Source organism: Macrobrachium rosenbergii, chromosome 51, assembly GCF_040412425.1.
Source record: "Macrobrachium rosenbergii isolate ZJJX-2024 chromosome 51, ASM4041242v1, whole genome shotgun sequence".
Lineage (NCBI taxonomy): Eukaryota > Metazoa > Arthropoda > Malacostraca > Decapoda > Palaemonidae > Macrobrachium > Macrobrachium rosenbergii.
The window spans coordinates 21,593,388-21,610,902 of NC_089791.1; the positions used below are offsets into that span (position 1 = coordinate 21,593,388).

A 17,515-nucleotide genomic window follows, 5' to 3' on the forward strand; every position below is an offset into this window, starting at 1 on the left:
GACATATATATATATATATATATATATATATATATATTATATATATATATATATATATATATATATATATATATATATATATATATAGCCACAAATATCGTTTGACGCCAAATAACTTACACTCAAACGGAATCATCAATGATAAAGTGCATACCCCACCCCGCCACGTTTCGAATCCTGGAAGAAGCAGTAGCACTTATCAATTATAATTACCCTTAGGGGTAAGTTATCCTCAACGTACAATGAACTCAATATTAAACGAGATTTGTGGCTTAATATTTATGAATATAAAAAAAGTTACACATGTATAAGTGACAAAAAAATTCACACACACAAACGCACTATAATATATATATACATATACATATAGGCTATATATACATACATATATATATTTATACATACATACATACATACGTATGTAGAAAGCAATTCAAACATTTCTCTCTCTCTCTCTCTCTCTCTCGGTCTTCTCCCTCACATATACATATCGCATTTCCCTCCTTGCCAAGCCGCTGCCCTGCCGGGAGGGGGGAAAAGTGGTTAGTCAATTTCATCTGTATGTGACCCTGTATAATAGGTATCTCGCTGTGAGAGAGAGAGAGAGAGAGAGAGAGAGAGAGAGAGAGAGAGAGAGAGAGAGAGAGAGAGAGAGAGAGAGAGAGTCACTCTATTCAGTATGAAAATAAGATTCGTCTTTTCCATTTTTGAATATCACATTTCTTTCCTTCCAATTTTTTTTTTCCAATTTCCCAGAATTGGACTTAATTCAGCATTCTTTTTTCGCCCTAAACGTTGTCCTTGGTGTACTCGGGCATAAGAATGGAAATCGTCATATGCACAGATTATAACTTACGGAGGTAGATGTTTTCATCTTACCGTCTTCCTATCACGCGACTTTCTTGTCTCACAGTTTCCAGGAATAATCAAAATCAAGGTAATAGTATCAGCAAGAGCATTCTCACCCGCGCTGTAATTCAGGTAAGTACGTCGACGCTGAATTCTAAGAAGCGCATCTCGAGTATGCAAGATGCTACACTTATAAAGATTAAGTCAATTCATTATTTCTTTACCTGAATGCTAAGAAGAAGAGCACCATGAATAGGCGCTAAGGCTAATTGATTAAATTTGTCAGATCTGCTGGTCTGAAATTCTAATGAAGGATTTTTTGCACTTTCGTTAGGAAGCTTTTGTACGAAAGATTCAACTAAATCTTCCATTAATACTGTCCCATGCAAAAGCCCTGTTTTTTCCAACGTCCAGTCCTCTGCCTTGGAACACGAAGCGTTAGTATCCAGTATCTAAAGCTACTATTGGCGTTTCCCAAGGACTCAGGTAACCACAGCAGTAGCAGTCAATTAATTGCTGACTGACCTTCTGTGAATGTACTGCATATGAAACGATTCATAGTGTATATATTTTTGGCACAAGGGTTCCATACTTGGTTTAGCAGTTAAAAGGGAGAGAGTGGTAGTGACAGTTTTATTTTTCTTTTTTGTACCTTCCCTAGTTAGGAGAAACATCCTGTCATTAATATACATACATACATATATAAATAAATAAATAAATAAATAATATAATAATATATATATATATATATATATATATATATAATCACATTAACACGTGATTTACTTATCAAAGAGGTGAAAAAATAAGAAACTGGGTTAAGGTACTCAACGGTTTCTGGCTTCATTTCCCCAATGGCTTAGAAATAAAGACAAAAACTGCTCACGAACGACACCCTGTATTTCATTTTTCACATGTTATGAGATATATATATATATATATATATATATATATATATATATATATATATATATATATATATATATATATATATATGTATATATATATATATATATACAGTAGATATATATATTGTAAATATACATATATATATATATATATATATATATATATATATATATATATATATATATATATATATATATATATATATATATATATATATATATATATATATATATATATATATATATTATACATATACATATATATATATATAGATATATATATTATATATATATATATATATATATATATATATATTACATATTAGATACATATATATATATATATATATATATATATATATATATATATATATATATATATATATATATATAGTCCCCATGGTTCTGCAGCTAGCAACCTTGTTCTTCTAAGAGAGACCAAGGTTGATCCCACGAAACAAAATGATTGAGCCCTGTTTCCTTAAAACTCCATTGTGCCTCTGCTAACAGGAGCAGTAAATTATGTAGTGTCTGGTAGTCTGTCTTTGTAGTAGAGAATGTCAGGTGGGAATTTTTCCTAAGTGCAAGCGCTCCATACTCTGAACTGACAAAGTTGGTGGACAGCCTTTCAGACGGTCTACCTCTATTGTTTGTTTGATAAGCAAACTTGTACAGAGCTCTTCAAGCGGCGGGTTACCATCTTTTTTCATTCAAACACTATGCTGGGGCCTTTGGCCCTATGATTGTTTAATCCTACCACATAACCTTGACATGTGGGTGAACTCTCACTGATGGTCTGATGGTCATAAAAATCTTCCTTCACTTAAAAAATACAGGTCGAAAACCTACCTTGATACAAGGTCTAGGTCCTAGAACTACCTGGATGCAAGGTTAACCTGTCTACGTTAATAAATAGCACAAAAACTAACCTGCACACGAAAATTCCTCGCGGAGTTTAATGTAGGTCTTACCTGCCTGGAAATTAAGTTCTTTCTAGATAAATTCAAACGTCCCCTGTGACATGTCATCGGTACCGTTTCCTTTCATTGCTAAGGGTGACTACGCATTGCATCCAGGACTGGGCCATGGTTATATAGACTACTTTAGTTTCCCTGAAATGTGACAATCCAGATTCATTCTGTGCGAAATGAGTCCTTTTAGCAGGTAGTACTGGATTTTGTTCTAAATTAACCATTTTATAAGATCTAGTTTTGATCTGCAATGACTTTCGAGATTCGTAGATAACATGGCAGACTGTTGTTACAAGTGCCAATTTATTTGTACATCCAATTTATTTATAATACTGGAGTATATATGAGTGACAAGATCAGTAATCTTAAACAAACCTGCCTTCAATGATTAAGCACTGTACAAAGGTTATGAAACTAATTTATGTAGAACGTAAAGCAAAAGAATTGCCATAAATGAAAAGATAGAGCAGGGTTTGTTGAAGCGGACAAGACGCAGAAAAAACGATAGCATTAACTTGTACCATAATTTTGTCTCAATCGGACGTACGTAGGAAAAATTGAGGAAGACCACTATATGACCAAAGGAAGAAACTGTCACAATAGAAGGAAAGGGTCTTGATAACCAGGAAGTCATAGTAAGGAGAGCGAATGTGTTAAAGAGGTTTACTCGTGAGCAAGCGAAGTGGGATTCGAACTGATATTTTGTACTCGAATGATCGGTTGGAATACAATGGAAATGAGCGGTGACTACTCCTTTCATATCTAAAAATAAATTAGAATAAAACTGTTGAATAATATAAACTTACAATTATTATAATTCATAAATGTGCGTACCTAGCTCTGTATGAGAGGCTGTAGGTTATCTATGGTAGTTTTATAAGGATTCCTAATAAATGTGGCACATACACGATGCACTGATTCTCAAGACTTCATCCATGTCTGGTGGTTCGCTGGTTTCTCCTCTGTAACATTCAGTTAGCCAAGAGCAGAGCAGAAAACAACAGCAAAATAAAAAATCAAAACCATTTAGAAGGAATACATTCAGTTGCAGCTATACATCCAACGCATGAAGAATAATTTACTGATAGCGAACTGTTATTCAAAGCATTGTCTCGGAACCGTTTTATCTGACTGACACATAATCTTCACGCCTTCTGGAGAAACCTACACTAATTTCTCTCTCTTCCTTCTTCTCCTCCTGTTTTCTCCAGGTGTTCCATACACGGATAACTGGTTGGTTGTTCCATCTGACTTTGACTACTGAATAAAAAAGGAAAGCGATTGCCTTTATGTCTCACAAACATAACCTATAAATACTACGTTACGTGTGATGTCTCTATCTCTGATTAGAGAAGTTGAACAACATTACATTAGGTCCGGTCAGTTCTTGGGTGGGTGATCACCAGAACCAAACGCCGTCGGCATCTAAGCCCCTTGAAAATGCAGAGAAAAAACACACACGCACACAAACATATGTATATGTATATATATATATATATATATATATATATATATATATATATATATATATATATATATATATATATATATATATATATATATATATATATATATATATACATAGATGTGTCCTCCCATCTCTGTTTCCCTACCCAACTCTCTCTCTCTCTCTCTCTCTCTCTCTCTCTCTCTCTCTCTCACACACACACACAAATAAAAAAAGAGCACTGCAAATTGAGTTGTTTTCTGTATAGATACCTTTACAATCATACTGAAACAGTTTTTCACTTTCTAATTTGTCATTCCTTTCCCTGGCAACCTTAAGGGCCATTTTCGGTGACCTTTCACATGGCCACCGAAGACAAGTGGATTTTATACATTTTTCTCTTCGTGGCGATAACAGCAAGATAATACGTACCAAAGTCAGATGGGGTTTGAGAGAGAGAGAGAGAGAGAGAGAGAGAGAGAGAGAGAGAGAGAGAGAGAGAGGAAGGGGGATGTGCCAGTGCGCTTGCGCTGTTTCGACGTCGTATGGGAGAGGATCTTGCTCCCCCCTCCCCCACCCCCATCCCTCTTCCATTCCCCAAGCCGGAACTAGCGACGTGTGTATGTGTATGCGTGCGCGCGTGTATCGGTTAGCCGTAGTCGTAACACGTGCTCCCAGCCGTATTTACCCCGTTCGTGAAAGCTTCACGCATTCGTGGCACGTTCAGCTTACTACCGTCCTTCCTGAACACGTATTTTCCTTTTTCTCTTTTTCCTCGAGACCTTTGCTTGTCCTCCTCAGCCGCTTCCTTCCTTCCTTCCTCGTCTGCCACAAGTGACGACGAGGAAGATAGAGAGACAGACACGCGCATGCTTCTCTCGCCAACCATATCTATCCCGGGACAGTTTCGTGGAAAGACATTTGATGTTTAACTGGAAAGATAACAGCAACAGGATTCGTGAGGGATAGACTGACATGGCCTGCGCCGTCCCTCCGCCAATCAGCGGGCGAAGTGGGCGGGGCCTCGCCAGTCACAGGGGTATATAACTGGCGAGTCAGTTATTGCCAGCATTTGTTGGACGTGCGGTCATGAGGGTGTGCGCCGTGCCATGGTGGTTTAGTGGGAGAGAAAACACGTGATCTGATACAATAATCGTAATATTTAAAAAGCCCAAAACCATGAAAGTGATCAGTGTTTGCCTAGTGGCAGTACTGCTGCTGCTTCTCCTGGGTCTGCTGCAGGAGATCTCGGCCCGTGCGACCGCGGGTGGTGTCGTGAAGCCGCGACGCGGCGACAGTCTTCTAACTGATCGTGCCAGAACATCAACCCTTTCCACAAGCAGTGATAACAGTGTTGTGGTGACGAATACCCGAGCCAAGTATCCACTCTTTGGAGTTAACAGTATCGACGTGGAAGAGTCCAAGGAGGAACAACAACAGCTGATGGATGCCGAGAGAAGAGCCATCAGGAATCAGGAGGCTGAGGAGGAGGAGGTGGGAGATGAGGAGGAGGAGGATGATGATGACGAGGAGGAGGATGAGGAAGACGATGATGTCGGAGACCGAGATTACGAGTGGTCTGAGGCCGATCTCGAAATGATCAAACAGAAAATCCTCGACGGTCTGGGGATGACAACCGTACCTGAGAAGTCCAAGGTTAGATTTTATTATTTTTTTTTTATTTCAACACCAGTTCTATCATTCTTCTTCTTCACTGATTTGTCAAAACTTCAGGTTTCAGCAATGACATATATATCTTTGAGAGTCGTTTCATTCAGCGTAGCATCACGAATTCAGCTAAAACCAGTGACGTTTGAAAGGCATTCATTAAAATTCCTCGGCTAGTTCTAAAATAGATAATTTTACCTTTTGTCATTAGTGTCTCTTGCCGGAACTGGATTTTTCTTCCGATTTTACGAATGAACGGATAACAAAAAGTGAAGGGCAAATTTACCAGACGTAAGGAAAAAGAGAGAGAGAGAGAGAGAGAGAGAGAGAGAGAGAGAGAGAGAGAGAGAGAGAGAGAGAACCCCCGCCGGAAGATGTAGGGATCTGACCGAATACTATAAACACGGTGTCTGGATTATGACCCACTCCCGGGGAGTGCCTATAAATAACGAGGCTAAGAAGAAGAAGAAGAAGAAGAAGAAAGAAAGAAAGAAAACAAAAGTCCATTAAACGGAACCGGGAGGGCCACGTATATCATTTGGGCACTTTAGGTCCATTTGGTGTCTCATCTGGGCAATATATGGACGCCTCATGCTAGGCGGCTCCTGACGGAGACAATAAAGATGTCCGGACTGAGGCGAAGCAAAAAGGACACCATTAGAAAGGAGATGTTGAGGAAAAGGATTTTTAACAAGGCGCCCCGGGATTACCTGGTCACAGGATTAAGAGAAAGGGTCGCAAGAAGGAATGGGGCAGAAAAACATGAGCACAAGAAAATGAAGGAAGCTTAGATAGGGGAGGAGGGGGGGAGGGGTGGGTGGGTTTGTTACATCATAGCTAGCTACTGCCTAGCGCGTCCATATGGGCCTTAACTAAATTCGCGGCAGTAGTGATAAAGACTTTTCCGGGCCCTTCAGGGCCAGGGATTTCAGGACACGCTTAGGGAGCGAGGAACCAGTTTTCGAAATCTTTTGACTGTCGTTTACGGCATATCACGATTCTATCGCCATAAGTACGGAGGATATATGGGGCTGCTCTCTTAAGCTACCACTGTCGAGATAACGATGTACCTTGCTGCTCTCCCCCTCGGTTCTAATCATAAATCCTTATGAGCTCTCTCTCTCTCTCTCTCTCTCTCTCTCTCTCTCTCTCTCTTGTGCTGCCATTCTTAAGCATTCTAAAAACCTATCAGTATCTCCCAACGGAATTATGAATAGTATATGCGGCACGAGATATATATATATATATATATATATATATATATATATATATATATATATATATTATATATAAATATTTATATATACTGTATATGGCGCCATCGCCCGTAAACATACAGAGGGAGTGATAGTTTTGAAAAGTTGCCATATCTGGACAAAAAGTATTTATAATTTGCCGTAGTGGATGCCTACAGTTTGTCGAAGCCTCCAAATGAAAAAGAATGCTATAACTAATGAGTGCACACACAAAAGGGCATCATCATAATAGTAACAAAGTAACTTATTGGGAAAAAGATGTTTTACCGTGAAAGTAAAGCAACTATTTACATAGAACATGTCGGGTTTTTTTATGTGTTTTGCGTCGGGAGAGAATAACCAATCCCGCTAATAACCATTATAAAACAGGCAAGCGTCAAGGCACGGTACCGTCACGAAATATTAGGAAACGTTAGTTTAACTAATGACCTTATCGAATAAATGATCTTGTGTGGCACTGAAAAAAACAATCAAATGAGCTACCTGATTCATGCATGAAAAAAAAACGAGTAATAATTATAATAACAGTAGTCGTAGTAAACAGGACGCTGGCGCATGCGCCATTCTAATGTGATTCCGTCAATCTGCGCACGGAGCTTTGCACTGCATGGTTTTTGTAACACGGCCTTGGGATCCTTACCGTAAAAATAGTTCCGCCGTCGACCGAACGTAGGTTCTTAGGTATCGGAACTGATCGCTGACTGGCGGAGACGTAGAGGGTTAACCAATTACCGAGCGCGCCTCCGCTTAACAGTTGGGTCTTTCATGATTAACCGGAACAATGAACACGAACATAAAAAAAAGGGGAGGAAGAAAACCGGTAAAACTCTACGGTACAGCTACCCGTATTTCACTATCGATTTCCCCCCGGTAAGTGAGACGACTTTCTCATTGATTTTCAGGCCACTAATTTCCCGAGAAACGTTGTATTTCTTTTTAGCTAGAATATACACCCCAAAACACAATGTATAGACGACGATTCTCTGTCACAACACCATTAAGCACTATCTTCCATTAGAGACCTAATGTGACCAGAGAAAGCAGGCGCTAATTTTCCTCTATTAAAAAAAAAGAAAAGAAAAATGAGTATCAGAATCGTGTTTTATGTAAATTTCAAAATTAGATTGTCCGAAGCTTTTATTCTATTTTCATTTCCGTTTTCATTTGCCAGTTCCGTTAGAGATATTTCTGGTCATTATTCACAGCATTTCAACAAACGATTTTCCGAGAGGACCGAAAAATTACGATAATGTTCTTTTGTATCAACGATTATGAACGTGTGGTGTTTAAAGACCATGTAGTGTTTAAAGAAATCCAAAGTGTTTACATGTCTCTATACTTGTAATACTTACTCTATTACTATCATTTAATTAAGATCACTCAATAATCCACCGATATTAGTTCTCTCAGTCAATAAATTTAAAAAACTCAATTAAAAACATTCAAATATATGAAAGAATGTAAATGTAAAAATAAATAAGGCTACAAATGAAAGTATCGCCGCTTTACGCTTGGCAACTCTGGCGATCCTCTACTGTTTCGTTCACGAGGCGAAGCAATTATTTACCAGACCAAATCCAGTTTTGATATATCTCCATCAAAGTCATTCCACGTTCATAAATTACCTTAAATGAGCATCATTTAAATGCTACTTGATTTTCATGAACAGGTGTAGAAATACATGTATGTATGTATGTATGTATGAATATACAGTATGTATGTATTGTATGCATCTGTTGTACGAGTATGTATGTTCCTTAGATATATTCTATTTCACAAGCACATGAACGTTAACTCGCACATACACTCACGCACTTACATGCACAACGTTACGTGTCAGTGCCCTGGTTCGTGTGTCACATGAACACATTTCACACACTTACACACACAAAACACACACACACACGTAGGGCATACTCATGAGGACATCCCCTATCCCGTAAGTGCCAACAATGCTCCCACCTTTCCCACCTACTCTTGACAAGTCAATGAGTGATGAATGACGCAATGGTTCACTCATGATTCACACGAGCTGAATCACACACAGTTGGGAAGGTCCCGGTGAAATGAGCTATTTGCAGACCATTTCTCGTGACTACGTTCCGTGCGTGTTTTTCACCTTTTTTTTTTCCGAGTTTCGATGACGTCGTTCATTCATCTTGCGATTCCGCTAACACAGGCACAAACAAACCCGAAGTGTTTCTGCAGTGTTGTGCCGTTTCTATCTGAATTCTTTTTAATGACTTGTTCGGTTTTTATTCCTCAACTGAATGACTGATAGGTATAAAATAAGTTATCTTTTCTTGGGGTTCTTACCCGGATTATAAGCCGATGTTTATCATCAAGACAGTAAAAATATTCATTAATATACCCACGAAAAAATATATAGACCAGTTACCCATCGATACGATGAGAAAAAAGATTATTCATCACATACATTCATTATGCTGCCATGGGCCTAGCAGCCAGAGTTACGTGTCAATCTACTGACCAATCATAACATTTTGTAAAGGGTAAAAGCCATAAAAAAAACAAATGAATAGGTTTTATAATGCGAACTATGACCTTGGTTCTCTCTCTCTCTCTCTCTCTCTCTCTCTCTCTCTCTCTCTCTCTCTCTCTCTCTCTCTCTCTCACGTGAAGGTAATGTCGTAATCTTGTACAAAGTTGTATGAGTTTAAGGCTTCATGGACATGTATGGCACCTACAAGACTTCAATCATCTCATAGTAACCGAAGGGCAGGTTTATATAAAAGCAATTCTAGGTGATATTAGTAGGTACTGACAGACTGCTACTAGTATAACTCATACTACTGTAAGAGTAGTTGTAGTAAAATAAGCAGATTTCCTTACAGTTTATAGTGCCTGTAAGGCAGCCACAAGTCTGTCTATACAGAGATGTGTCAATTTTCGTCTACTGAAAAACTAATGCGATATTTGTAACCAACTGTTCCTAAACCCCAGTTCGTAACAGGAAACAGAACTTGAAATCAAATGCACATAGAGATATTTTAAACTTCAAGCACGTGCATGAACCTTGCTTTTGGCCTTCATATTGGATGTGACACATCTCAAACTAGGTGGGGAAATGTTACCCCCTTATTCTGCTTCCGATTCCTGATAAACGCACTCCAGTGAAACCCTCTCTCTCTCTCTCTCTCTCTCTCACGCATATATTAATACAATATAAATTTATATATATATATATATATATATATATATATATATATATATATATATATATATATATATATGCACTGTATATATATGACGTGTATGTTTATCTACCTATCTATACATACATACATATATATATATATATATATATATATATATATATATATATATATATATATATATATATATATATTTATATATATATATATGCACACGCATTATGTGTGTGTGTGTATGTACGTACGCATGGGGCTTTGCGCACGTTTGGGTAAGTGCATGTGAGCGCGCACTCGCTCGTGTATCTGTGAACGCTCCACATACTTCAGCTTATACCTTAACAACTGAGCTTCCCGTTCTTACTGTCATCTTCCTCCCTCCTTTCAAACTGTAGACGACGATTGAGTAACAATAAGTTCACATGATCATCGCGTCTCCTTTTCCTCATTATCTTCGTCTACTTCTGGCTTCCCAATGTTAAGGAGCTTCTTTCTAAAAGGTTTCCTCAATCACTCTCAAAGCGAGCTTTTCGATGCTGCGTTATTACTGACCGCATATTATTCTCCCCTCTGTTGTCTTCTCTCTCTCTCTCTCTCTACGCGTCTGTACATATCATTGAACTCTTATCCGGTTTTTGACAGCCACTATCACTGACGCTATTGTTCAAGCTTGCTGGCGTTTTAAACTTGCTGCGTCTTTATCGATTTGCTTTAAACGTGTGCCGGCATGCGTTCGTAGCTATGACATATTCACGGTTACTCTTATTTACGGCCAGTGTCGCGCGCATTAATTTTTTTTCTCTCTCTTTCTCTCTTCTCTTCTCGAAGCTAATCCTCGCAAGGGCTTCTACAATGCCTATGCAGCTTTTCTGTCCTTTCCCATTACACAAATACATTTCGTCTCGGTCTCTTATTATGCCAAATACCAATATCCAATACGAACGTGAATCACCTTTTTTTTTTCTCGTCAGATACTCACAATAAAAAAAATTACCTAGCTCACTCTAGATTCGACGCGTTTGTATTGGATTAAATATTCATTATCTTGTCACTTAGGACTGATTGCTTCCAGGTTCTTTCGCCATCCCTTGTAACTTCTGAGTGACAGTGAAAGATATGAGATTCAATTCGTTTTCTATTTTTTTTTTCTTTTACCATCCGTCAAAAACACGACTTTATCTTTTCATTTTTAATCTTAACTCTTCCTAGATACAGACCTTTCCCGGGAGAAGGTTTTACAAGACTTTCTTGAGGGATTGGCTTACTTTGATGAGTCACTGCACCGCATAATTATCCTTTAATACACTTCGCTGCTTACATTGCGAGCCCAGAACTGTTTATAGCAGATGACCATTTATGCCCAGCCTCTATTTTTTCCTCCTTCTTTTTAGTTTTCATAGAAATCAATTTTTTCATTAGAACATAATTAGTAAATTTCTCTCTCTCTCTCTCTCTCTCTCTCTCTCTCTCTCTCTCTCTCTCTCTCTCTCTCTCTCTTCTTAGGTTTCTTTACTGTGTTCATTTGTTCGGTGTCCTCTCTTCTACTGCTCTCACACCTCTCTTCTCCCTCACCAAACCCTCAGCTTGATTAACCTGTCATCCACTTTTTCCTCTCCTGCCTTTAGTTACCCTTGCAATCTTCCTTTTCCTCAATTACTCTTCCTCAGTTGATTCCTTTCTATTTCCATCTGTGGGTTTCTCGATGTTGCGTGTATCTATTCATCTCCTTCTCAGGGATTATCTAGTTTCGTAATCCTTTCATGATTTATGCTTTATTCTTTTTTTCTTAACACGATCGTATTTTTTTATGCCTTTCAATTTACTGAGTAGAACAGATTAGTACTGACTGCTCATCCAGAACGAAGAAGCAATGATGAATTAACAAGGCCCACCTGGAGAGAGAGAGAGAGAGAGAGAGAGAGAGAGAGAGAGAGAGAGAGAGAGAGAGAGAGAGAGAGGCCAATCGCGCATCCTAGAGACTGGAGTCGAAAGGGAGTGGTGGACATTCTACCGAGAAGCCTTACAATTTCTTTCAACCTCGTCGTACCTTATGGCTCACCTCTTATGTGCTGATTCTCAGGCAGGTCTTAGTCTAAGCAGAACCTGTTAAATTATTTTTAGAACGCTTTTGACCTTCAAAGTAATTTGCCGACGAAGGAGAATTGCAGGCCACAACAAGACTATACATCTATCGCCAGCAGATTTGGATTAAGCCCTCAATGCCGTGAGGTGGATCTCCGGGAATCGTTACAGGTCATTACAGTGTACATTGTTTTATGTTGTGAAACTGGAACCCAGTGTATTGCAGGAGCTATATTTAGAGAAATAATCAATAACCGGTATACCGGTCTCGCTACTGTTTTCAGCTGTGATGCTCTTCAGAAGAGATATGTATTTTTCTTGGATATTACGTTTAACTACAAAAGGTATGTAAAAACAACTGAAGGTTTTTGACCACATACGACATATAAACATGTGAAGCACGCTCTTACGGTAGTAATGGTATCTACACTATATAAATGTTACAATTACTTAGCTGATATATATATATATATATATATATATATATATATATTAATAAATATATATATGATTATATAGTGTATATACATATATAGATATATATATATATATATATATATACAGATATATATATATAATGTATATACATATATAATACAGTATATACATATATATATACAATATATATATATATATATATATATATATATATATATATATATATATATATATATATATATATATATATATATATATATATATATATATATATATATATATATATATATACAGTCTCTAAACATAACATACACACTAACACACGAAAACATGGGTTACAATTCCCGACGGTTTTTTTATGACGTAGCTCAACTTCACGACTACGTACGATGTCGAAACAGGAATTGGAAACAAACCTCTTGAATGCACGCTAACAGTATGGCTCGAATTACTTACGCGCCGAGAGATCGCCTCATGAACGGCACATGTGGTAAGGAGAGTTTTCCCTTATAAAGGTAAAACGGATTACACAAAGGGAATTCGAAGTGTTCACCTTTTATGGCCCTCGCATAATTGCAGCTATTTACCGCAGCGGAACGATTGAGAGAGAGAGAGAGGTGCAGGTAAGCGTGAGGGAGAAAAGAAGATTTATGAGAGCAAGAGAGGAGAGAGCAGATGATGAAAAGAAAAGAAAGAAATTGCAGAAGAACGAAAGAGAATAGAAGAGGAAAGAAATGAGAAAGGTGGTAGACGAGAGAGAGAAAGAGAGAGAGAGAGAGAGAGAGAGAGAGAGAGAGGTTTAGGTAAGCGTGAAGGAGAAAAGAAGATTTATGAGAGCAAGAGAGGAAAGAACAGATGATGAAAAGAAAAGAGAGAAATTGTAGAAGAACGAAAGAGAATAGAAGAGGAAAGAAAAGAGAAGGGTGGTAGACGAGAGAGAGAGAGAGAGAGAGAGATTCGGGTAAGCGTGAAGGAGAAAAGATAGATGAGAGAAAGAGAAGAGAACAGAAGAGGAGAAGAAAAGAGAGAGATTGTAGAAGAACGAAACAATAGAAGAGGGAGGAAAAGAGAAAGATAGTAGAGAGAGAGAGAGAGAGAGAAAACACGGGCCGAGAGAGATTAGGGAGAAAGGGCTCGATATTCATTTGTAGGTCTTCAATTACAGATTGACCTGAAATGTCATTAACGCATAATACACACAATGTATGGCTTTTATTGCTATAATTTATGACTTTATTGCCGCTCTAATTCCTGCGTCCTCAATATCACGGACTGCTCAAACAAAAAACACAAAAATGTTTTCATAACATTTGTTTTATTTTATTTCCCTTCCTTTACATCTTACGATACGTTCTCAAAATTTTATTTACTGCTATGTGGGTATACTTAGCCTGCCCACTTTCTTAAATTTCCATTGACAACTATCACACTTTGTTTGTAAATGTTTTGCGTTACGAAAAGTTTTTTTTTTTTTATTCAATATGTCTCATTTCATTAAAATTTGGAACTTTTAAATACTGTTGGAGCTTACAAAGGTATTCATCTTCTTGTTACTATCGATCTCATTACTCAGATTTTGAAGGAATCATAATAAAAAAAGATATTCTCAATATAATAATAGTAGTGATAGTACTTGAACCCTTAAGGTTCGACAACTATGCATATATATATATATATATATATATATATATATATATATATATATATATATATATATATATTAAAAAAGATATTCTCAATATGATTATAGTAGTGACATTACTTGAACCCTTAAGGTTCGACAACTATATATTTATATTATATATATATATATATATATATATATACCAGATGGTATCTAATAGAGTAATAAAACAGATAGATGATCTTCAGTAACTATGCGTTTTGCCCTCTAAATCGAAAGTCATACTCGAGATATTTATGAATCTTTGAGCATTTTAACGTTGTCACTTTTCTTTTAATAAAATATATAATGCGTATGTATGTAAGAGTTGTTTTAAGGTTCCAACTTGTTGATGCAAACGAGCATATGTCAAGACATGCACAATAAAGCACATACAGTCCCATTTCTGTAAGTGCTCTGGTATATTGCATTTCCCCCAACACAGCAGTAAATATACTCACACACACACACACACACACACACACATATATATATATATATATATATATATATATATATAATATATATATATATAACTAAATCTAAATCACGAAAATATGGAACGTGATGAATATATATTAATAAAATCCACGAAGGAAACGGAAACACTGGAGTGCTGCGAGGTTTTTTCGACGTTAGGGTCCTTTACTTAGCAGACTGCTAAGTAAAGGACCTAGTATGGATTTTATCTTTATATATATATATATATATATATATATATAAATAAAGACAAAATCCACAAAAGGAAAGAGAAACAATGGAGTACTGCAAGTGCTAGTAAAGACAAGAAGTTGAAAGGCCTTTGCGGTCTCAATTGTTTCTCTTTCCTCCGTGGATTTTGTCTTTATTTATATAATCATCACGTTCCATGTTTTCGTGATTTAGTTACACACACACACACACACACACACACACACACACACATATATATATATATATATATATATATATATATATATATATATATATATATATATATATTATATATATATATATATATATATATATATATATATATTTATATCTATACATATATACATAGAAATATGTCTACATATATTCTTGTGGTGAATCATTCACATGACGTGTTAAAAGGTGTGTCCGGAAACGGCACTCACTGCCGTAAAACAACTGCAAATGCCTTTTAATGAAAAGATGTGTAAAAGAAATGTGACCATACATCAATAAAACAGAAACATAACAAGCGTTATAGCAGGGCGCCAAGGGTCTTGGAAATATGACACAGGAGGATGACAGAATAATAAATATGTAAAAACCGACTAAATAGGCGAAGAGAATAATAGATAAATAATGAGGGAAAAAAAAAGACTGGACGAAATAGGGCAATCCGTAATTGAATAAGCGGATAAAAATCTGGCCAAAATGGTGCAATCCATTTCCAGCCAGGTGGAAAACGCGGGGAAAGCAAACTCCTCCAACGTGGAAGTATCATAAATAGGGAAGTTTTGAAGGAAAATGTTTGAGGAGGGAAAAAAGAGCAAGATCTATGGCGAGAGGGAATGCGGAAGGGGAGAACATTATGATAGGAAAGAAATTTGTGAAAAGGAAAAGGAAAAAAAGCGTTTACTTGATTGGAATTCATTAGAAGGGGCGGGAGGAAAACAGAAGGGAAATAATTGCGGTTACTCTACGCAAAAATAGCGATGGATGATCAAGAATGTGGTGGGATAAACTTGATGATGTGAAGGGGAGCGAAAAGGGTAAGGTGAACAAGGCTAAGGATTGAATCGAAACGTCTGTTTAAAATAAGGTTCAATACTGAAGCTAATTATCAATGCACATTTAAAACGCCTTTTAAAAAAAAATTGACAAAAACGATGTCAAAATAATGAAAATTCGTAATTATTCTAATTCTAAACATTCCACAGATGCTTTATGTTGTTGCCATACCTTCATTCTGTTCCAAAGCTTATTTATATGAGAAAATTATTCAGAACGGAAGAAAAACATAATTTTAGCTTAAAATATATACAGGCCTACTTTAAAACGTGAGTCTTCATCACTGTTGTGCAGAAGCAGGCGTAAACTGTAGTATATCGTTATTTTGCTTGTGATGAAAAGCTGCGGAGGCTGGTGACAATTTAAAAGCAAAAGATTAAATAAATTCAAAACTGTTAACAAGACTGATGCAAGTACAAAATGGTATGGGAATGGCGAACGATGGACATGGAGATTCGTACACACAGTCCCCCCCCCTAATTTTTAAAGTTACCTTTCTATGGTACATTTGTACTTTTAGCCTTGTTGTCTGACCATGAAGTTACCAAATTCTTGCTTTATCTCCAGACTCAACTAATAATTTCTAAAAGGAAAAATATGGTAAAAATTAATTCTCCCTGTACAGGAAAATACTGTACAAAGACGAATTTAATGATACGAGCATACGCCCGGTCACGTTTTCCTCATTTCATCGCTGACTTTGAGTTTTGAACTTCCTGGACAAATTCAGAGTGAGGTGGGGTATAAAATAATTACGGATGTCGTTCAGATACGGCGTTGTTGTTTACTGGTAAATACAATTAGGATTACAGTCGAACTGCATAACCTTAACCTCATTTCCCGCTAGTAATTAAAACATTAAGGTAACATACTGTGCCCTCGGGGGTTAGGGAGAGGAGGCCATAGTTTAAACCTCCAAAGTCCCCATGGCCCTGACCTAAAACTGAGAATTTCTCAAATGACAGGGTCATCATTTCTGGTCTTTGGGTGCTATATTTTTTGTACAGGGTAGAGGCCAACGAGATGAGAGACCTGGTACCCTTACCTAGGCCTGAAGGTAACGGTATAAAGGGCTGAGGAAGGTTGGGGTGGGGGGTTGGAAGAAAAAGTGTGGGGTCTAACTCTGAAGAAGTGATAGAACCCAGTGAATCGTAAATGCATCTTAATTTAGAGGAATTACCCACAGGACTTATTGACTGACTGATTTCAAAACATAAACTGGCGTCACAAAGACCAAACATAACATAATTTTGACGTTTGGAGCATTGCCAGGTAAACGTGCAGTAATAAATAAGCGCAAGAGAATAAAGATAATTCCGC

At 37.1% G+C, this 17,515-nt stretch overlaps 1 protein-coding gene across 1 annotated transcript in view; it reads left to right on the top strand.

Annotated features, from left to right (window-relative positions):
* The first annotated feature begins 5,255 nt into the window (after positions 1 to 5,255).
* The window catches only part of LOC136833185 (protein 60A-like), a 113,110-nt gene continuing 100,850 nt past the window's right edge, over positions 5,256 to 17,515 (top strand). Inside the window, 1 exon segment of the mRNA XM_067094949.1 lies at positions 5,256 to 5,831. Within this exon segment, the coding sequence (XP_066951050.1) occupies positions 5,355 to 5,831 (477 nt within the window). The 5' untranslated portion in view covers positions 5,256 to 5,354.